At 45.1% G+C, this 23,317-nt stretch overlaps 1 protein-coding gene across 2 annotated transcripts in view; it reads right to left on the bottom strand.

The window, feature by feature from the left end:
- The window catches only part of abcc8 (ATP-binding cassette, sub-family C (CFTR/MRP), member 8), a 70,238-nt gene extending 47,603 nt beyond the window's left edge, over nt 1-22,635 (bottom strand). Inside the window, exons 1-7 of one of the 2 annotated variants that reach the window (XM_085411739.1) lie at nt 22,298-22,635; nt 19,138-19,300; nt 11,217-11,358; nt 9,738-9,859; nt 8,299-8,465; nt 4,845-5,087; nt 545-733 (exon numbers count right to left, since the gene is read on the bottom strand). In XM_085411739.1, coding sequence (XP_085267865.1) covers nt 545-733; nt 4,845-5,087; nt 8,299-8,465; nt 9,738-9,859; nt 11,217-11,358; nt 19,138-19,300; nt 22,298-22,318 — 1,047 coding nt within the window. In that variant the 5' untranslated portion in view covers nt 22,319-22,635. Of the gene's footprint in view, nt 1-544; nt 734-4,844; nt 5,088-8,298; nt 8,466-9,737; nt 9,860-11,216; nt 11,359-12,059; nt 14,548-19,137; nt 19,301-22,297 lie in introns of those variants that run through there. The other variant, XM_085411741.1, reaches the window with a different exon arrangement.
- Nucleotides 22,636-23,317: the final 682 nt, after the last annotated feature.

Raw genomic sequence — 23,317 nt, 5'->3', positions numbered from 1 at the left:
ACAAAGTAATCGTTCTCCCAGAGGGAATTACAAATTATTGATTAGAAATATGTCTGCACTCCATGGCAACTCATCCTTGTAACTTTCCCTTGTTTTGCTCTCTCGATACTCATTGGCTGAAATTGTCACTATTTTTCAGCTTGTTGCCCTGCAGACAAGAATATTTACTGAGTGCTTCTTACTGTAAGTCTATTTTTTCTTACCGTTCCCTGCATTGGACTTGACTTTCAAACAAATAATTGAAGAGTTATTCTTACAGAAAGACACCCGACCAGAGACAACTTCTAAAGCAATAAGTCGCATAAATATTTGACGAAGTTTAAATTAGAGCACCATCAGGCAGGTGTGCAGGGGAGACAGGGCATCATAACCTTTGAGAGGCCAGAGGAAGCTATGTAATGTCTCTGTTATGCCTAAAGCTGCTCTCATTACCTGAACAAATGCAATAAAATGTATTTAAATGTCGGACTAGTAAAAATTCAGCATCCGTACTTGCTAATAACAATAGTTTTTATGTTATGTTGTGCTGTGTGCATGGCCTCACCGGTGGCTGAATGGTGCGATTGTCTTTGCTGATGTGGTGGACTATGCCAGAGATGCAGAGAGGACCGGCAAAGCCCAGCAGGTCGGCCAGGAAGCGGAACGTGATGCTGAGGATGAGAGGTCTGCCGAATGCTTTTCTCAGGGCTTGCCAGATCCACTTTGGACTTTGCGGTGCTATGCCCTGAGGCCTCTTGAGGGTAATAAAAAGAAGGGCCAGATGTAGAAAAATATTAGCATGAAGACAAATAAGCCACTTTTTAAATATTCTTTGTCAAATACAGCTAATCTGCCAGGGCACAATAACAAGTGTGGCTTTTTTTTATTGAAAGTCTAAATTACAAACAGTAATCAGAGTATTTTGTTAGCATGATGAAGATTACATCTTTGAAGAGAAGTGCCATTTATCTGTGTTGTTGAACTAGCAGCACAACAAAAGGCAAAGAGATTTGAGCATAAAAGCTGGCTAACATAGCAAAAGGAAATAACTGCTTGAACATAAAAGCTGAGTCAACACCATTAGATCACAGCACTGCAACAGAAACCTTTAAAATGAGGTCAGGTTCAAGGCTCCCATCCACCTCGTTGCTGCATAGAATAGCATGATTAATGGCAAGTTTCACACTGCATCACATGAAAAGCCTACATAACTCCTCTGAGGGTAATGAAGCTGGAGCACCATGTCAGGGACACAAAAACAGAGATTCCAAGACTGACTGGAGAAGGTATTGCTGTTAATTTATATTTATTTATATACAATTTTATGAATTTCCTAAAACAACACAAGAGCATGGCTCAGTGAGTCAGTTAGTACGATGACAGGAAAACATCTGGACTGCTACGGTGCAGTAAACAGTCCCAGGACATTTTCACTGTGTGTGCGCGCATCTCTGTGACCATCTCTAAGTCATTCTCAGAACTGTGAGAACAAACGTGACCCTGGTCATGTGCCTCTATCTTTCAATTCAAGCTCATATTAAACATCAGTGTTTGCACACACATACACACACACACACATCCTTTCTTCCTACCTCAAGTTCAAACAACTAGGAAGGAGGATGTTTCGTTCTCACACACTCACACTGTAACTAGCTTCCCATGAAGTGTAGTGCTTTCACCCCCACAGGGGTCAGGATGTTGCCTCGTTCACAGTAGAATGGGAATGACCTGGCGCCTCCAGGCCCTCCTCTAAATGCCCCACCACCACCCTTCCCCAGCGCTCCACTGGGATCCCTCAGTCTCTCTCATCCTCTGCTCCTGCCGGAAGGAAGTGGGGTTGCGTTCACACTGGACGCACATGCAGACGTGACGTTGAGCGTGACCTTCCAAACACTGGAAAACAATGACCCTACAGAGGACGCCCTTCACATCTGACCCCTGACACGTGCTCCAGAAGTGAGATGGACAGAGAGACAGAGAGGGAAAGAGGAAAGAGAGACAGCTTGGACTGACATTAGCGAGACTAGAAGACCAGAGAAGAAGAGAACGGGACATAAGCTGTGTTCACCACATAAAAGTCTCAAATGAAAATACCAAACACACATCATAATATAATTTTAAAACACATGGAATCTTTCTGGGAGCCATATTAAGAACTAACTCATCTATCGATTCTGCTAAAGAAAGAGGAATTGAAAGAGTTCAAATATTACATTTTATTAGAGAAAGTTTTTCTTCTTCTTTTTTAATAAGCAGCAAATAAAAATGTTATTACATCCATTTAAAACTGGCTTATGCAAATGGACGTATACCAGGAGGAAACCTTCAAAAATGCAGGGATGTGAAGCAAGCCCAACACAGAAAGTCAAAGCCAGCAAGGTGCTTTTATGCCTTTCCTCATTTACATATATGGAGATGAAAAAGTACTAGAAAGCCCTTATAGTATGCAAAAATGCAATCTAATATATCACCACCATAAATACCATAAATACAATAAGGTTTAATCAGCACATATCTAAAACAGTAGAGAGGATGGTATACAACTGGGGTAAATCCTAAATAAAACACAAGCACGATATAGAGAATAAGCCTGACCGTGTGTACATACACTACACACATTCTCGTGGCAGTGTGACAATTCACTGTTTACATTAGTCAAGTACTCATCTCTATGATGTCTAAATAAAGTTTATTAGTCCCAGAGTTCAGCAAGCCATGAGTCACTGCAGGAAAGACATTGATTCAAACATACCCGGCAGAAACATTTTTTTAAAAAAAGCACAGCAAAAACGGGCCAAAATGAAGAGAATAAGCAACATGTTGACTTCTCACAGAAATACTTAAAGTCTTATTTGTGTCTCAGAGCTCAACGTCCAAGATGATCCCCTGATAATCAAAAAGAAACACAGTGTTGAGAGTTTGTGTTCTAACTTTGCCTGTGTGGGATGGATTTCTGTGAAAGCACTGCTTTGCCCCAACAGGCCACAGACTTAAGTGAAGTAATGTTTAACTCTGAATTGACTGTAGGTGTAAATATGAGGGTGAATTTCAGTGATGGACAAAAGTTATGTCCAGGATATGCTAAAGTAGGCCCTGAATTATTCATATTAAAGTCATGGACAGACAGATTTGTGCATTTCACCTTTGCTGGTTATCAGTGCCTGATATACAGGGAGTGCAGAATTATTAGGCAAATGAGTATTTTGTCCACATCATCCTCTTCATGCACGTTGTCTTACTCCAAGCTGTATAGGCTCGAAAGCCTACTACCAATTAAGCATATTAGGGGATGTGCATCTCTGTAATGAGAAGGGGTGTGGTCTAATGACATCAACACCCTATATCAGGTGTGCATAATTATTAGGCAACGTCCTTTCCTTTGGCAAAACGGGTCAAAAGAAGGACTTGACAGGCTCAGAAAAGTCAAAAATAGTGAGATATCTTGCAGAGGGATGCAGCAGTCTCAAAATTGCAAAGCTTCTGAAGCGTGATCATCGAACAATCAAGCGTTTCATTCAAAATAGTCAACAGGGTCGCAAGAAGCGTGTGGAAAAACCAAGGCGCAAAATAACTGCCCATGAACTGAGAAAAGTCAAGCGTGCAGCCGCCAAGATGCCACTTGCCACCAGTTTGGCCATATTTCAGAGCTGCAACATCACTGGAGTGCCCAAAAGCACAAGGTGTGCAATACTCAGAGACATGGCCAAGGTAAGAAAGGCTGAAAGACGACCACCACTGAACAAGACATACAAGCTGAAATGTCAAGACTGGGCCAAGAAATATCTCAAGACTGGTTTTTCTAAGGTTTTATGGACTGATGAAATGAGAGTGAGTCTTGATGGGCCAGATGGATGGGCCCGTGGCTGGATTGGTAAAGGGCAGAGAGCTCCAGTCCGACTCAGACGCCAGCAAGGTGGAGGTGGAGTACTGGTTTGGGATGGTATCATCAAAGATGAGCTTGTGGGGCCTTTTCGGGTTGAGGATGGAGTCAAGCTCAACTCCCAGTCCTACTGCCAGTTTCTGGAAGACACCTTCTTCAAGCAGTGGTACAGGAAGAAGTCTGCATCCTTCAAGAAAAACATGATTTTCATGCAGGACAATGCTCCATCACACGCGTCCAAGTACTCCACAGCGTGGCTGGCAAGAAAGGGTATAAAAGAAGAAAAACTAATGACATGGCCACCTTGTTCACCTGATCTGAACCCCATTGAGAGCCTGTGGTCCATCATCAAATGTGAGATTTACAAGGAGGGAAAACAGTACACCTCTCTGAACAGTGTCTGGGAGGCTGTGGTTGCTGCTGCACGCAATGTTGATGGTGAACAGATCAAAACACTGACAGAATCCATGGATGGCAGGCTTTTGAGTGTCCTTGCAAAGAAAGGTGGCTATATTGGTCACTGATTTGTTTTTGTTTTGTTTTTGAATGTCAGAAATGTATATTTGTGAATGTGGAGATGTTATATTGGTTTCACTGGTAAAAATAAATAATTGAAATGGGTATATATTTGTTTTTTGTTAAGTTGCCTAATAATTATGCACAGTAATAGTCACCTGCACACACAGATATCCCCCTAAAATAGCAGAAACTAAAAACAAACTAAAAACTACTTCCAAAAACATTCAGCTTTGATATTAATGAGTTTTTTGGGTTCATTGAGAACATGGTTGTTGTTCAATAATAAAATTATTCCTCAAAAATACAACTTGCCTAATAATTCTGCACTCCCTGTATATGCAATCATTTATTCAGCTTAAACAAGGAAATACAAGGAAAGCAGATGTGCTTTTGACACACACATTGACTATTTACTGGACAACAACCTCAGCCCACTTACTGTTCACAAAGATCTACTAATACTAACCTTTTGGTCTTCAAAGGCCCTGCGAAGCTTTATATAGTTTGTGAGTGCTCTCATTGCTATGGGCAGTTTGCCAATGACCTTGAGGTCGATGGGTCGTTTGTGAGCAGAGGTAATGAAGGTGTTCATCCACCAGTAGGTGGCTTTGGATAACAAGTTAACGAAGGGCTGCAGGAAGCGAACGCCGAGGTCCTGAAGGTCTTCGGGAGGCTTCACCTCTGTTGGATTGGCGAAACACATGTAGCGCTGTGACAAAAAGAAGAGCTTTGATTAACTGTTCAATTCCCCCTAGTTACCTGAAAACTAAGAGTGAACTCTAAAAACCACTGATTGGGCTTTAAATGTACAGAAATATCGACTAACCTGTGCACAGCAGACGATAATTATATGTCAGCTGAAAAGACTCTTATTAGTGGGGTTAATTATAGTAGTAGTAGTACAGGCTGTCTGATATGGAAATTTATGACTAATGTAAAGTTTAAGAGTTGAAATCAGGCTCTATTTTAACCACAACAAAAAAATGGAATAAAATGGAATTCCCAGCAAAATATGTTCAGCAAGATCCTGAGCATGAATAATTAGAAAGGTTTGATTTAACAATCGTTTATTCATTTTGTCAGCCAGTAAAATCTAAATTAGCTTTTTAATGAAAGCATGTAATGATTTCTTTTCTATTACTTCAACATGAAAGTTCACATCAATTATTAATATAAACTGTTTGCACACTTTTAACAGTGCAGATGAAGACACTTCAAGAGACTGAGGTCTAGCGGGCCAAATTATTGCAGCGGATGATGGGAGAATCTGTTTCTCTGCTGTTTGCCCACGGCTCTGTGATTTAGTAACAGGTGTTTGCTTAGTGCAGAGGTTAACAGAGACAAACACATTGTGAATTGTCCAGAGGAAAAAGACAAGAAAAGAGCACTCTGCTCTGACATTTTCTCCATGCTCAGAAAGGGTCAGAAGGCTGAAAATGTCAAAAGCTGAACAATCATCGATAGAATATTAATAAGATACATCTAGAAACGTGATCAGAGACCAGCATGAAGCCTCACACTGAACCACACGTGTGAGGGGGATCTTGTGTCTTTTAGATATACTTTAAATGAAAGTGAAAGGATCAATTTTGCATTCAGAAAAAAAAATATTTATGCCTTTTTTTTTTTTTTTAACTTTTGCATTTGACTTGAAAAGTTTGGATCACTGTTCCAACAGGATGCTTCTGTATCGGTGATAAGCTGGTGTAACTGCACAGTTATCAGTGTTACTTTGGGTTCAATGTGAATCATCAGAAGTTTGCACTAAAATGGTGAAAAGGCTAACATTAGGATGGAGCAAACAGAACTGGTTGCACAGCACACGTCTTTAATGACCTTAAAAAACAAGAACTGGGTCAATAAGTTTGAATTTATTTTTCTGCAAACCACAAAGGGTCAATTAATTTGAGGATTCTGAGATCATCAGTTCAAATAACTGTATGTAAGAAATTTGCCAGATCGACAGACGGATTGGTGCAGCGGCTGCAGTGATGCGGACGCTGTACCTGTCTGTTGTGGTGAAGAGAGAGCTGAGCGTAAAAGCGAAGCTCTCAATTTACCTGTCTATCTACGTCCCTACCCTCACCTATGGTCACGAGCTATGGATAGTGACCAAAAGAATGAGATCACGAATACAAGCGGCAGAAATGGGCTTCCTCTGAAGGGTGGCTGGCCTCTCCCTTAGAGATAAGGGGCCAGGTGAGGTGGTTCAGGCATCTGACAAGGATGCCCCCTGGGCGCCTCCTGGGTGAGGTTTTCCAGGCATGTCCCACTGGGAGGAGGCCCCAGGGCAGACCAAGGACACGCTGGAGAGATTATATCTCTTGGCTGGCCAGGGAACGCCTTGGTGTTTCCCCGGGTAAGCTAGAGGAGGTGGATGGGGAGAGGGAGGTCTGGACTTCTCTGCTTGGGCTCCTGCCCCTGCGACCCGGCCCCGGATAAGCGGAAGAAAATGGATGGATGGATGGATATTCAGGAATAACCCAGAAACCATTAAGCCTGCCATGAACTGGAAGGTACTGAAACACCAGCTTCTGCATTCAGAGTGAGGTGATTTTCACATAACCATGGTCTTCAAGGGTGCTAACCAAGAAAGTACCCCCTGCTCCAAAATCAACACATTCAAACTAAAACTGAAAGTTGAAGCAGCCCTCATGGATGAGCCAAATGCCTTCTGGAGAAAAACTTTATCATCAGATGAGACAAAGATTGGCCACAGTGACAAGAGGTATGTTTTGAGGCCTAATCGTGAGGCTTTCAAACCATTTAAAACTGTACCAGCTGCCAAGTATGACAGTGGTAGCATCATGCCAGCGGTGTTGGTACATTACATAATGTGAATGGAATAATGAAGAACAACGACTAACCCCAACCCACATCAACAGATAGATGGTTAAAACTCGGACGTAGGTGGTGTTCCAACAGGACAATGACTCCAAACACACATCATAGCTAGCTTTGGAACGGATAAAGCAGGCTAACGTTAAGATTCTGGAAAGGCCTTCCCAAAGCCTCAACATTAATCCTATTAAAATTTGTGGACTTTGCTTAAAAGCCACATCTGCAACCAGTTTAAATGAACATGACCAACTGGTTAAACAAGTGGCTAAATATGCAGCCTGAATTATGCCTGAAGCTTGCTGATGGCTAACAAAAGTATGTGGGTGAGGTGCAACTTCCTAAGGGACATTTAACCAAATATTATTGAAGGTGTATGTATATATGTGAGACTATGAATACTTTTGACCTGGTATAGATTACAGAAATCAAAACTAAATTCAAACATCTGAACATTGTTCTCATTTTTTAATGATTAACGATGTACAGTATTGCAGTCAGTTCAAATAAATCATGAAAAGTCCAAAAATGACCATGACCTTCATGGATTTTACATTATAATGATGTATTAAAAATAAAGCTCTCTTCTCAGGCTCACAGAGTTTCCACAATTGATTAAAAATTCTCAAAAACATCGTATGCGGTTGGAGCTGTCATCATTTTAATCATCTGATTCATAAAACTGAACCATGGGGAATAAAATGCTCCCCAGCTGCAGGGGATACTGTAAATGGCCTCAGCAAAATCGCAAGCAAGGCTGAAAGGAAATGTCACATCATTGTCTTTAAATGCAGCTGCTGTATTGTCACTGTTGCTGGCCAGCCTGGCTTTAAAATCTGGAGATTATTTTTTGTTTTTCATAAATATGCAGTTTAAGATAAATGGCATGTTTACTTGCATTCGAATGAAAGCCAGTGAAGGTTCATAACCACCGTCACATGCTCCAGTGTAATTATTACCATTTTAAGAGCTTAACAAAAAGTAGTACCACTGCATCTGAATGATCTTACGTCACTCTCAGTAGCTTATGTGTTATACCTGCACACACAACAGTGGACAAAGACACAAATGTACACACTTACCCTGCCGAGGATCACGTTGATCTCTACAGTTAGTAGGAGTCCATACAGCAGCACTAGCAGTCCTGTGATGCAGTAGCGTAGCTGCCTGGGGCCGATGCCATGCTCGGTGTACTTGGCAAACTTGATGGTCTTCATGATGAAGGCCAGCACCCAGTAGATCAGCAGGGCTAAAGGGATTTAGCAGGGATCAGAGTCACACAGTGAATTACCAGATAAGCCAGAAACGATAAATAACTCGACCGCAAACTTATATTTCAGTCTAAATGAAAAAGTGTCATCAAAATGACATCGTTCTCTCTGAAACTCAATTTGTGCAATAGGTGTATTTTGTTACAGGCTGGGATACATTTCATATAACTGTGTCCATGGTTCAACTCGTGTTATAATTTATTTAAAATGTGGAGACACCATTCAATCTCATGTTTCAGCTGCGTAAGAGAACAGTTAAGATATGAGTTTTTTCTTCTTGTTTCTTTCCTCCGTTTCCATTGCACTGTGTTTCTAGCAGACGTCTAATTCAGGAAACAGAAGCTAAATCTGTTGTCTTTGTTCCATTGTGATTTTTGATGGAGCTACATCACGTCAGTCCAGACGATATGAGACGATAACGGATTCTTGTTTCTACACAAAGGTTACACTGCTGGCCAATAGCAAAACCACTGAGATTTTTTTATCTTCTTTATAATGAAGAATATCTCTAGCATAAAAGTCAACACCCAAGGCTCTCTTTAGAAGATGAATTTCTGTCTGGCTGTGAAATGGAAACCTTACAGCCAGGGAAGCTGAGTGACTCAATGGGAGCATTGAATAAAGCACCAGGAGCTGCACACAGATGAGTTAATGATGCCTGAGAAGGAAGAGAAAACTGTAGTGTGATTGTTCCACAAGCAAACATCACATGTGGAAAACTAATGGACAAAGGTGAAGCATGACACTGCCCTATTTATCAATAACTATCACGAACTAGAGGAACTGAAAACACTGATCATTTCATAACAAAAAAACTAAATATATTTGCCATGGAGATGCTTGTCTGCTGTGCAAACTGTGCAGCGCTTTCACTTTATATTAATTTAAATGCATAATTAATATCTGCACAGAGAACAATCCCCCTCGATGACACTGCCCTGCATCATTATCTGAAAGTAATGAACCAGTCATCTGCAAATGACAACACTGACCCTGCTGCTCTGTTATGTAATGTAATGTAATCCCGTAGAGTGTAGTAAATCAATAATCAGTTGCCATTCTTTATCAGACATTCAAGTAAGTACAAAGCTAATGCTAGCTTCACAAGCCATGATCACAAATCGTATTGCATTCACTTCATCTCAGTTCTACGAATGAATATGCTAAGCAGTATATCCCAGGGTGAGGCTGACAGTAAAGGTAAAGTTGTCTCTCTCAGGAAAATGAAAAAAAGAATAAACAGACGATACCTAACAGTAGTTTGGGAAAGTTGGAGGTCTCAATGTTATGATAGTAGACAATAGAGGTGATGCCAGCCATGAAGGCCAGAGCTGCAGGCATGTACAGGTGAAGATGGAGGGACTGACTGAACCTGCAAATAAACATCAGATAGAGAAAGAAACAGGTTAGGCTGATAACAATAAAATAATAATTATTATCATTATGCATTTTGACAGATGTCTCATTAAGCAAGTAAATTAACCAAATCTAATCTAGAGCCTGGTAAACTAAATTAGACAACAACAGGATACACATAGAGACGAATTAGATAACGAGACCTAAACATGAGCAGTTTGGATTCTGATATAGCCCTGTGAGTCATTTCATGAGATTATCCAGGAAATGGAGGCAGTACTGTCATCTCACAGCAGGTCATGGGTTTGAATCCATTTGCCAGCTGAAGCCTTAGCGTGAGAAGTTTATATGTTTTGCCTGTGCCTGCATGGGTTGTCTGTGGGTACTCTGGCTTCCTCTCATAGTCTACAGACATGCTTATTGGAGTCCAGGGTAAAGCTCACTGACGTGCTTTCAGTTGGCAAATATTAACATTTGCCTCTCAGTGGCTTTGTCTGTATTGTGTTGGCTGGTGGTGAATGCTAGCAGGCTCCATTATGCTAAGTAGCATCCTTTTGTCTGCATTAGACTTTTTCCATTTTTTTTACAAACCCACTTCAGTATGCTATTAATTCCTACAGTTTCCTGTTTGTAGTCACGGACATGGATTTTAGTAATAAAAAAAAAAAACTTTTCACGGCAGCACATTAATGAGGGCTCTGTGTCTTTTCTAACGTTACATGTAACATGTATTTTTCATATTAAAATGGCTGCTTTGAAAAGAGCCTGTGCTTTGTTCTTCTTTTTTCTTGCTCCACTGCATCTTCTCTTTGCCTTGCCAGCTTTTGCGTTATGTCAACTCCTCTTATTCCTGCTGTGGTAGTGTCCTTATTTCTGTGTACAGTAAATAAATAAATCCAAAAAAGTAAATCATATCATGAACTTTTTTTTAAGCTTGCAAACTGATAACTGTCAGATCACAACCTCCACTTCCTCACTGTTAGCTTTGACTAGCTTTAAGCTTTTATTTCACGCCGCATTTTGTTCTTTGTCTTCATATTCTTAACTAAAAGTTGTTTAGCAATAAAATCTACTCTGCTTCACTACTGTATAAGTAGAAAGCAAGCAATCAACAATTTGAACAATCAACAACTGCAATCCTTCCTGGATTGCATAATTACATAATTGAATAATGGCGGAAAAATTGAATTGTGTCACACAAAAATCATACTGATAATACACAAAATACATTTTACTATACTATACATTTAAACTAAACAAAAGCATATAAAAATGAACATTCTCACTAGTGTCATGACATAACAAACATCACCTCATAATGACTGAGATCATCATGAGGCTGCAGTGTTGTGTTATTAAAATGCCAAACATACCCATCTGAGACAATGCCCTCTGCAATCTCACAGACGAGGATGAAGAGCAGGATGAAGGTGAGGAGCCATCGCAGGTTGTGTCCAGGAAAGTGAAGCCAGGTGCTGTGGTGGATGTGGACCTTTGAACTCTGGCTGCCCCAACCTCAAACATGAACCAGGAAATGAAAGTGATTGAAAAGCAACAGGGTCATTTCACTTTAAATACAAAAAGGCCAAAAAAGAACCATTTTACTCACAGTAGAAGACAGAGACTCTATCAAATGTTTAAACTGAGAAAACATGTCACTCTAAACCCTGTATATACTTTTCAGCATTGATGGTGCCTTTGCAGATGTCCAAGCTACCAATTCCATACGCTCTAATGCATACCATCAGGTTATGGCATCCATGTTTTTGAAAAGAAAAAATCTCATTTTGATTTCCTGACCACAGAGCAGTTTTCTATTTTGCTTCAGTTCATTTTTGTCATGGTCTCCGTGCCTGCCCGGTCGGCCCCACAAGGCTACAATTGCTGTTTCTGTTCTCTCCCTCTCTGCCTGGGCGGAGCTCACTGTGGGCTCCTGCCCTTGGCCCACACACACACCTGACAACACTCACCCATCATCACCGGGAGCACTATTTGAGGCTGGAACACAGATCCTCTCGTCGCTGGATGATTGTACCCCTAACATCCCTACCCCCCCCCCCGGGACCTGCGACCTGCGACCTCCCTGCTGCGGGAACGTGTGTGAGCGAAGAAGACGTGAGCGAGTTACCCTGTGATTCCCCCGGAGTTTTGGATCCCTTCACTGTACATATATTGCACTGGCACTGTAAATAAACTACACCTTGGAGATACCTTACCGCTCTGCGTTTGAATCCCTGTACCAGATCGTGACAGAATCATCCAGCCACGGAAATGGATTCAGCAGATCCAGCGGTCTCGACTCCCACCCTCGCCACTTTGGCCGCGATGCTGGCACGCCACGAGCAGATGTTCATTCACCTTCGAGCAGAGCTCGCGAACCTCACACAGGCCGTGGCCCGGCTAACACCGCTACCGGCCGCTCCACTGGTCGCCGCTCCTCCGTCGGAGGCGCCAGCTCCAGCAGTAAGTGTCGCGCCACCTGCTCCCTCACCTGTTCACGTTGACAGATTCCTCCCCACTCCCAGGGCTTTCACGGGAGAGATTGATAAATGTGCTGGTTTCCTCACTCAGTGTGCCCTTCAGTTTCGCCAGCAACCGCAAGCCTTTTCTACTGATGGTGCGAAAATCGCTTATATCGTCCAGTTACTCCAGGACCGTGCTCTAACCTGGGCTCAAGCTGCGCTTCAGGCGGAGCCGGACATCACCTTTTCTGACTTTCTTACTAAGTTTAAAGGTGTGTTTGACAGGAAAGCCACAACTGCCACCGCCGGCCAGCGCTTGCTTGCGCTTAAACAAGGTAAACGCAGCATGGCTGATTTTTCTATTGACTTTTCTACCTTGGCTGAACAGGCGAAATGGGGGGAAGAGGCCCTTAAAAGTGCATTGCTCACTAATATTAATGAGGAAATAAAGAATGAACTAATGCTCCGTGAACTGCCTTCCTCCCTGGATGCGCTTCTGGTTTTGTGTATGCGGGTGGACGATCAGGTGCGCGCACATCGGAGCGCACGCGCGCGTTCGGGGCATGCCCCGCTGGACTTTTGTGGGACCCCTACTGCAGCCCATGGGTCGTGTGACGCCGACACCGGGGATGGGGAAGAGCCCATGCAGCTTGGGCGCTCACGGCTGTCGCCCGCGGAGCGCCAGCGCCGTCTTGCCTCCGGTGAGTGCGTTTATTGCAGCCGTAAAGGCCACTCTGTCTCCTCCTGCCCAACGCTGGCAAAAGGGCGCGCTCACCAGTGATCGTGAGGGTGCTGGTGGGCGATCTGTCGAGTGAAAGCCCTCTCCCCAGGCTTCTTTTGCCGGCTACTCTGCGTGTTCGGCCTGTTTCTCATTCTCTCTCCGTTCTCATTGACTCTGGGGCTGAGCAGAACTTTATTGACACCTCACTCGCCGCCAAACTGAACATCGCCTTGGAGCCTCTGTCACGCCCCCTCCGCGTTCACGCACTGTCGGGCCAGCGCCTGCCTGACATCACTCATGTTTCTGAATTCCTTTCATTATCTCTCTCTGGCAATCACGCAGAAAGGATTTGTTTTTTTTTTCGTTTAAGGCTCCTCTCACTCCGCTGGTTCTGGGTCACCCCTGGCTTGTCCTCCACAACCCGCATATCGACTGGGAGAAGGGTGCCGTACTAGGTTGGAGTGTGGCCTGCCATATGAACTGCCTCCGGGCTGCGGCTTCCCCCGTTTCGCTCCCACCCACGGCCTCGCCGTCGGACGCCCCGGACCTCTCGATGGTTCCGCGGGTTTATCATGATCTGCGGGATGTTTTTTGTAAGGATCGGGCGCGGTCCCTTCCCCCGCACCGCCCGTACGATTGTGCCGTCGATCTTCTTCCTGGAGCTCCGCTGCCGTCTAGCCGCCTGTACAGCCTCTCCCGGCCTGAGAGGGATGCTATGGAGCGTTACATCTCGGAGTCGCTGGCGGCAGGGTTGATTCGCCCCTCCTCTTCCCCTGTCGCGGCTGGGTTTTTTTTCGTGGATAAGAAGGATGGTTCGCTGCGGCCGTGTATTGACTTTCGGGGCCTTAATCAGATCACTGTTAAGAACAAATACCCTTTGCCGTTGCTTTCCTCCGCCTTTGAACTGCTTCAAGGCATGACCGTCTTTACCAAGCTGGATCTGCGCAACGCTTACCACCTGGTGCGCATCAGGGAGGGGGATGAGTGGAAGACCGCGTTCAATACGCATCGGGGCCACTTTGAGTATCTCGTGATGCCGTTTGGGCTGACTAACGCCCCCGCAGTGTTTCAGGCGATGGTTAATGATGTCCTTCGTGATTTTGTTAACCGTTGTGTATTTGTGTACTTGGATGACATCTTGATCTTTTCTAAGACACTCGAGGAGCACAAGGTCCATGTCCGGCAGGTCCTGCTACGCCTTCTGGAGAACCGGCTCTTTGTGAAGGGGGAGAAGTGCGATTTCCACGTGGCGTCAGTGAGTTTTCTGGGCCACATTATCGAGAAGGGGGACTTGCGGACTGATCCGGAGAAAGTGCGGGCTGTGGTGGAATGGCCTACTCCTCCTGATCGCCGCCAAGTGCAACGTTTTTTGGGATTCGCCAACTTTTACAGACGGTTCATTCGCGATTTCAGCAGAATCGCTCTCCCTCTCACTAAACTCACCTCTCCCAAAGTTCCCTTCCAGTGGGATTCTGCCGCTCAGCGAGCCTTCGCCCTGCTCAAGGACAGGTTCACCACTGCTCCCATACTCCGGCAACCGGACCTTACACGGCAGTTCGTTGTGGAGGTGGACGCGTCGGACTCCGGGGTTGGGGCAGTTCTGTCTCAACAGCTGGACGGTAAGCTGCACCCGTGTGCCTTTTATTCTCGCCGTCTCTCCCCAGCAGAGTGTAACTATGACATCGGGGACCGGGAGCTTCTGGCCGTCAAGCTGGCCCTGGAGGAGTGGAGACATTGGTTGGAGGGAGCGGCACAACCATTCATCGTCTGGATGGATCACAAGAATCTGGAGTACCTGCGCTCGGCTAGACGTCTCAATTCCCGGCAAGCCAGGTGGGCGCTGTTTTTTGCTCGTTTTGACTTCACTATCACCTACAGGCCAGGAACACGGAACGTAAAGCCAGACGCCCTGTCCAGGCAATTCTCCATCACTGGGGAGGACTCGGACCCTGAGCCTGTCCTCCCGGCCGCCTGCGTAATTGGAGCAATCTCCTGGGAGATCGAGGGGCTCATCCAAGAGGCGCAGGAGACCGAACCGGATCCTGGCACTGGTCCACCTGGTCGCCTCTTCGTTCCTTCAGCCGTCCGCTCTCAGGTTCTCCAGTGGGCTCACACCGCCCGCTTTTCATGCCATCCTGGGGTCCTCCGCACCTGCTCGTTCCTCCGACGTTACTTCTGGTGGCCTGCTATGGCTAGGGATGCCAAGGAGTACGTAGCGGCCTGTTCGACCTGCGCCCGGAATAAGCTTTCGAACCGCCCTCCACCGGGTCTTCTGCAGCCTCTCCCTACACCAGCCCGACCGTGGTCCCATGTTTCTTTGGACTTTGTCACGGGGCTGCCGCCCTCCGCTGGTAACACCGCCATACTTACCATTATCGATCGTTTATCCAAAGCTGCACACTTCGTCGCCCTCCCGAAGCTCCCCTCTGCCTTGGAGACGGCCCGGCTCCTCACCTCCCATGTGTTCCGTCTTCACGGGATCCCCGAGGACATCGTCTCGGATAGAGGGCCGCAATTCATGTCCCGTGTTTGGAGGGAGTTCTGCTCCGCACTGGGGGCCAAGGTCAGTCTGTCTTCCGGTTTCCATCCACAGAGTAACGGGCAATCGGAGCGGGCCAACCAGGAGCTGGAAGCTGCCCTCCGCTGTGTCGCTTCGCACAACCAATCGACCTGGAGTGAACAGCTTCCATGGATCGAATACGCCCACAACAGCCACACGTCCTCCGCCACGGGCAAGTCTCCCTTCGAAGCGTCCCTGGGCTATCAACCGCCTTTGCTCCCGGCCATCGAAGGTGAGCACTCCGTTCCTTCTGTACAGGCTCACCTCCGCGGGTGCCGTCGTGCCTGGCGGGCGACTCGGGCTGCCCTACTCCGTACTAAGGAGCGGAACAAGACCCTCGCTGACCGTCGCCGGACACTGGCCCCCGTGTACACCATCGGTCAACAGGTATGGCTGGCTACCCGTTTTGTGCCGCTACGGACTGAGTCAAAGAAGCTGTCTCCTCAGTTTATTGGCCCTTTTCCCGTGGAAGCCGTTGTGAACCCTGTGTCTGTCCGCCTCAAGCTGCCGCGCAACATGCGCATTCACAATGTCTTCCATGTGTCTCAGGTCAAGCCGGTGCTCTCCAGCCCGTTGTGCCCTCCCTCCAGGGCCCCGCCGCCCCCCCGGCTCGTGGATGGTCAGCTGGTCTACAATATCACCCGCATCATGGACTCCCGGCGCCGGGGTCGGGGTTTTCAGTACCTGGTTGACTGGGAGGGCTACGGGATAGAGGAACGCTCCTGGGTGCCTCGAGCTGCTGTCCTGGATGGGGCCATGCTCCGGGACTTCCACCGCAGGCATCCAGGTAAGCCTGGTGGGTCACCGGGAGGCTCCCGTTGAGGGGGGGGTACTGTCATGGTCTCCGTGCCTGCCCGGTCGGCCCCACAAGGCTACAATTGCTGTTTCTGTTCTCTCCCTCTCTGCCTGGGCGGAGCTCACTGTGGGCTCCTGCCCTTGGCCCACACACACACCTGACAACACTCACCCATCATCACCGGGAGCACTATTTGAGGCTGGAACACAGATCCTCTCGTCGCTGGATGATTGTACCCCTAACATCTCCCCCCCCCCCCCCGGGACCTGCGACCTCCCTGCTGCGGGAACGTGTGTGAGTGTGAGCGAAGAAGACGTGAGCAAGTTACCCTGTGATTCCCCCGGAGTTTTGGATCCCTTCACTGTACATATATTGCACTGGCACTGTAAATAAACTACACCTTGGAGATACCTTACCGCTCTGCGTTTGAATCCCTGTACCAGATCGTGACAATTTTAAATGAGATGAAGAGAAGAAAGAAGCGTTTCTGGATCATGTTCACACATAGGTTCTTCTTCTGTAGATCTTTAACTTGCGTTTGTGGATGGTACGGTGCACTGTGTTCACAGACGGTGATTTGTGCAAGTGTTCTGGAGCCCATGCAGTGATTTCCATGACAAAACCCTGACTTTTTTAATGCAGTGGTGCCTGAGGGCCTTGATCTCGTATATAACCAAGACGTATCTTTTTTATGCACAGGGGGAAAGAACATTAGCACAGAGCAAGATGACAAAAGCCATTTTTCTATGGGAGTCTCCACTAGGAAAATAAACTTGTGAGCAGTCTTGAATGAATGTGTTGTACATCATGAGCTCCATGATAAAGAGCTGGCATGCTCAAGCATGGTGAATAACTTACAGAAGGGAAAATAGAAAGATGGCTCTGCTGGGAGAAAATACCAGGCTGCTAGAGTACAGCAGGAAAGTTGTGTTATTATCACTTTGATTGTTTGACTCTCTGCAGGCAAGGAGCCAATAGATGTGGTTGGATGGCTGCTTGCCTGAGATCCTTAAGTCAATTATTTATTGCTCAAACCTCCTTCTCCATTAATTTCCTCTTAGACAGATGTTGGTCTCAGTTTGCCCTGTAATACAATAGAGCTTGGCTTGTAAAACAGCAACTGATAATCAAAGTGCAATTTATATTTCAGATTTGATTTTGCTGTCATAAAACTCATCTCTACTGATGAAATTCTGTGAATCACTCCTCACTTCTTGGCACCTTAACAGTTTTTCTCAGTGAGAAGTGCTGGCACAGGCTGGCATGTACTCCATCACTTCCTCTAACTCTTTTTGACGCACACTCTCGGCTCAAGTACTGAAAAGCATCATTAAAGTCAGCACCATAATATTTACTCAAATAATTTGGCACTAGGGTAAATAAGCCACATATTAAGTGATAGCATTGCAGATATATAATAAAAGTATGCATTGCATCGAACTGTGCATTAATTATAATTACATGGATTTCCTACAGCCAACAGCAGGTAATAAGGATTCATTCAAGTCAGCGATGGTGTTGTGGTGCATGTATCCCCAATATCCTCTCTTAGCCTTGATGTGACATGGTGAAAATAATGAGCTGACTCTCTCAAGGGCAATGCACATCACAGGATGCTTAAGAGGTTTTATCAAGTGAATCAAGATAAACAGAAAACATTTCACACCCCTGAGGTTTGTGTTTGGTGGCAAAGTTGTTAGCGAGAGCACATCAGCTCAGTGTGACAGGAGAGAGAGAAAACCCCCTGCAGCTTGCAGCCTGTTATCATCTAACAGTGGACTTATAGAGCCCCTTAGTGCCTTATCAGTGAGTGTTTTTGTCTTCAAGTTAAAGGAAAGACAAAGAGAAACATTTATAGAGATATCTGCAGATAGAGAAAGTATCGGGATTCTTTAATTAGGAAAAGCAACAATATTGATATATGGAGAAACAGTGTTTTAAATGTGAGAGATGACTGGAATATTTCTAAAGTAGAAGCACAAACTGTTTAATTACACTATTATTGTCCAGATAATAATGGGGAAAATAGTGTAAAAGTTACATTTTGCATCTTCTTCCACTTTGTTCCACAATGAATAGTGAGCACTTATAGAGTGGTGTCTTGCTTTTGAAAAATGAAAAGGAAGGCACTAAATGGGCACACACATTACACACACACCCATGTGAAAGGTCAGATGACAGCGCTGGAGCATGTGTGACTGTAGCAGCAAAACGTGCATGTAGTGCTGATCCATTACACGCTGCTGATGACTCTAACAGAAATGACCAGCGGCCAGATAGGAGGGCAAACAAGGTTCAACCTAATGCCATCATCTGTTTGCCTGCATTTTATCGAAAGACGTTAATTTGCTCAGAAAAATGCTTGCAGCTCAGTAATTATGTCCTCGTGTTGTGTCACTGAAGAGGCTCAGCCTTCCATAACTGGCTAACCCATACACCTGCAGATATTTGTGGGTGTTATAAATCGGAGAATGAAATGCGCACTCAAAACCACTCGTCGGTGGCATAAAGGTTGAGTATACTGAAATTAACAGACTCTATAAAGCAAGTGGAGCACTCACTGAATACATCATGCAATAGTTCATCAACCGCATGCAGAATAAAACAAGCTGATTAAGAGGAATGTGAGAAAGACAGAAAACATATCGAAGCCCATCATGCTGACTTGTGCTGACACGTTATCTGAGCACGTGTGGAAGTCAAGGCAGGTAAAACTGTGCAGTGAAAAGGAGGATCTCACTTCATTGACACTCACCGATGAAGAGGATGGGGAAGGTGATGAAGAGGACAAAAACATGTGGGACCACATTGAGCGCATCCAGGAAACAGCCGTTGTTCAGAACCCCTCCATCCACGTTGTAGGCCATCGAGTTATTCTCGTTTCCACAGAATGCCAAGGACATGGTGGAACCGGGACTCTGCCGGGAACAGGAGGAGGAGGAGGAGGAGAGGATGAGGGGAGGACAGGAGACACAGACGGAGAGATTTAGAAGAAGAGGTTCTCAGAGCATGTCGTCTTTTCAAAAGGAAACACTGACGTCTGCAGTGGATCCCGGTAATTCCCAAGGTGTCTTCCTTCCTGTTCCCTCTCTAATCCAGCTCCCAAATATCAGCTCGAGTGAAAGAGAGGAGACAGAGGAGGAGGGAGGAAGAGGTCAGGGACAGTCACAGTCCAGCGCAGCAGTGGCAGTAGCAGCAGCGGCGGCAGCTCCCTCTCCTCTGTGATAGTTTAAGCAGCTTTTCTGGCCATGCCGGTGAAAAGCATCTGCAGCTCGTCCATCCGCAGTCTGCAGACATCCTCTAAGGCTGAAGCTTCACTTGTGCACAGAGCTGCACAGCTCCACTGGAATATATTCAGACATGTTCGCATTCCTCATAAACGCACACACACACACACTGATCGAGCAGCGACAGCATTCTGCAGTCCACCTGCTATTCCTGTCTCTTTGCAATCGAGAGCTCAAAGTCGACCTTGGGAGAGGAGCGCAGAAGGGGCAGAGTGTGCAGACGAGCTGGAGAGAAACTAAAGGTAGGAGGGGGAGGGTGGAAGGGAACAGTGAATGATGAAGAGCGAGACACTGGGATACAGCTAGTGGATGAACAGTGCAAACGTCATACAGAAGTACGTGTGAAGCATGAGCAAGCGCATAAAATCTAAATCTCAAAAACATGTTCTCAGGGCTTACATAATTCTAAAACACAATTTTTATCAAAATGATAAAAAATTAAAAAACAAACACAATAACGGAATAACCAGGCTCAACACATGAGGAACGATAGCATCAAATATTTATGAATTCCTGGCGTGGATGCATTATGTGTATGGTCCTGCAGAGAGAAATCCCACTGCAGCCAGTAGCAGCCTGCTTGTAGAGCAGGATCAGCAAAGACCCACATGGGAGCAGATTTCAATAATCCATCTGTCGACCAGGATAGACCGATGGCCTTTTCTTAGCATTTAAAATGATTTACATTCAATGTAATCCATGGCTGATGACCTTTTACATCGTTGCAGCAAGGAGCTAAGCTTAACCGTAATGAGCAGTTTACACAAGTGTTTTGTTGTTTACACAGACACTTGTCAGCCGATTCACGTACACGGACTCAGACTGTGGTATAACAACAGCAATGTACATTTAATATGAGAAAAAATACAACTTACTGTAGGTTCAGGCTGAGAACTCATGTTTGTAATGAGGAGAGGTTAAAAAAGACATATCAGAGCGAGAGATGGGAAAGCTTTAAAGAGGCCGCCAAATTGGAGGGTGTGTTTGGTATGTGACGTGAGGAGAGCGGGGCATGTAAATGTGCGTGACACAGTACAGCTCGAGTTTCCTCTTTGAACTGACTTGCAAGCTTCGCCGAACATGTTGTCCTGTACTTAAGGCATCTCGAGATATAGACATTAAATTCCAGCTATCTATTTAAAAGCAAGGTAGTATTTACTTTTGCAAATGTTCATTACAGTGCACAGCTTTCTGCAAGCAGTGATACCATAAAACAGGATGCAATGCTTTTGCAAGCTTGCATTTATTCAATCCCAGCAGAACAGAATTATTCTAATTTGACTGATACTTATATACACTTAATATGTAGAAAATAAATAAGTGGATTATGATTGTAAAGCCATAAATGTGTCCAAAATGCAAGAAACAGTAAGGTTCAGGTTGGCCCCATATGCTGTAGTGCTTCTAGTTACACTTTAAGCACTGAGATATATGGGAAGTAGGAAAGGGACACCAGGCATAGCTGTAAAATGATATTCCAGTTGGTTTTTGATTTCATCACCCAATATATGATGTTTGGGTCAGCTGCAGCCCTACCTAATCACTTCCTGCACACGTCAAATATCTTAGTAGATATTAGCTCTATCATTTTGTTTAAAAATAAAGGAAAAATAGGGTTATAGGACCAAGTCCAGTTAAACAGAACAGAATACATATTGTTAAGTCTGTTGGGGGTTACTTGTTTTGTGTTGTTTTGTTTCTACTACCAGCATCAGGCTTCAATTAAAGATTCCTTCTTTATATTACACTGCCCCTAGGCTATTATTATACTTTCGTTCTGTGATGCCCTACATCAGAGATGGTCATCACTGTATAGCCTGGGGAGGGTTGAAGCATTGGAGTGGGTGAGGACAGAGAAAATGACTAGACAGAGCAGCAGCCTCTCAGAGAGACGCCAAGAGAGGAAAAGTCAACATCATCTTAGCAAACTCACAACACAAAGGGAGAACAATAGATCCTAAAAGAAATCCTAAAATATCAGACCGGCCTCAAAATAGACACTGAGCCACTGTTACGTCATAAAACCCCAAATACAGATTGATGCCAACCAAACGACAGTGGCTTAACTGAAAACAAGGTTTGACTATGTGTTGGCTGAAGTAGTGTGATGATTATGTCTGTGGGTGTAAAGTAAGGGTAAGGGGTGACCAGTGACTCATGCATTGCATTGTAGCATCCGTGTACATCTACTTTCTAGGCATTTTTCTCACCTATGAGAGAAAGAGGAAGGGGAGGTACTTGTTTTTGTGAAATGCTCCCCATCTGCCTGTGACAATTTGTTACCACACTCGGTGCAATGGCCCTGTTGAGAAATCAGCACACTCAATAGTTTAAACTCTCAGAACTCGCCTCCAGAAACAAGCCTCGGTGATGGATGAACCAATTACAGCGCACACGGGGATTCACTGACTAAATATGAACTGAAATGACTTGTATCATCACTGGATAGGCCTTAATCTGGAGAGAGCTCATATCTGTAAAATGCTGCGTGCAATTAAATCAAATTACGTGTGTCTTTTGTGTATTTTCGACCTTAATCGTAGGCCTACATGCAGAATATTCGATGCTTTAAATTGAATATCGATCAAGCGACTGAGCAGGTTACAGATATACTGTAGTAGCACTTACCGGTTTATATCGTGAGATCATTGTTCCAGCCTCGTATCTCTGACTTCAGAAACAATCTTCTGTCACATCCGTCGCTTGGATGTTAAAAAAAGAAAAGAGACAAAATCTCGTAAATAGCACAGTCTCATGTGTTCAGAGTGCGCCCGACTTCTCGCTGTCCTACTTGCGTTTGACAGCCCGACCGCAGGCGGTGGTTTACGGGTGACGGAAAGGAGCTGTTCACGGTGCTGACCCCGGGTACCCAGGAGGGGAAGGAGGAGGAGGAAGAGGAGGGGTTGCAGGAAGAAAGAGGCAGATCTTTCCAGCCAACCTTTGGACTGTATCATGAACCGTAGAGGTAGAACATCGGCAGCTACACGCAGCACAGCGGCCAACTGGCAGCAGACAGATGTCACGTATGAACAATGAGGCGGGAGTGGATGACTGCACAGAGCTTAGAAAAGAGGGAAGCGGAATGCTGCCCAGCAAAGCAACACAGGTGTAATATTACATGAAACCCACGCGGTGCATTCTCTTTATTTTTTGTGTTTGCCACCTTTAACTTAAACACACCGATTACAAATCTGATGCTGGCCCATTTGATGACACGGAGGATTATCTAAAGCACACGATTCCATTCGATCAGTATTCACGAAGGAGCTTTGTCGCTCCCTGTGGACATTCGGTCACAGCCCTCAGCATAACTTGCAAAAACGAGTAAATAATCAAGCAGTTGACCTCATGATCCACTTTTGAAACCAACAAAAGTGGAACCTGGTATAGTTTAAGCAGTTTCACAGTCAGCTTCAGTTATGTACAAAATCACATCAATAAGGTCCTGGATTAAAATCCACCAACTGGCAGGGTTTATGGTACCTCCATGCCCCCTCTGAGCCATCATCCATACCTTCCCCCCCACAGCCCAAAGTCATACATGTTGGGTTATCTGTTGATTGGCTGTAAGTCTCTATTCTATATGCTATATGCTACACTTCAATAGCCCCCCCTCCATAACAGCTGGAACACCTACTCTACCAGGGA

The sequence above is a fragment of the Rhamphochromis longiceps genome, linkage group LG7, assembly GCF_057381845.1.
Source record: "Rhamphochromis longiceps isolate RC_006_pf linkage group LG7, R_longiceps_female_GT1.1, whole genome shotgun sequence".
NCBI lineage: Eukaryota > Metazoa > Chordata > Actinopteri > Cichliformes > Cichlidae > Rhamphochromis > Rhamphochromis longiceps.
Note: the sequence above shows the minus strand (reverse complement) of the source record. Positions and strands in the feature narration are given on the sequence as shown.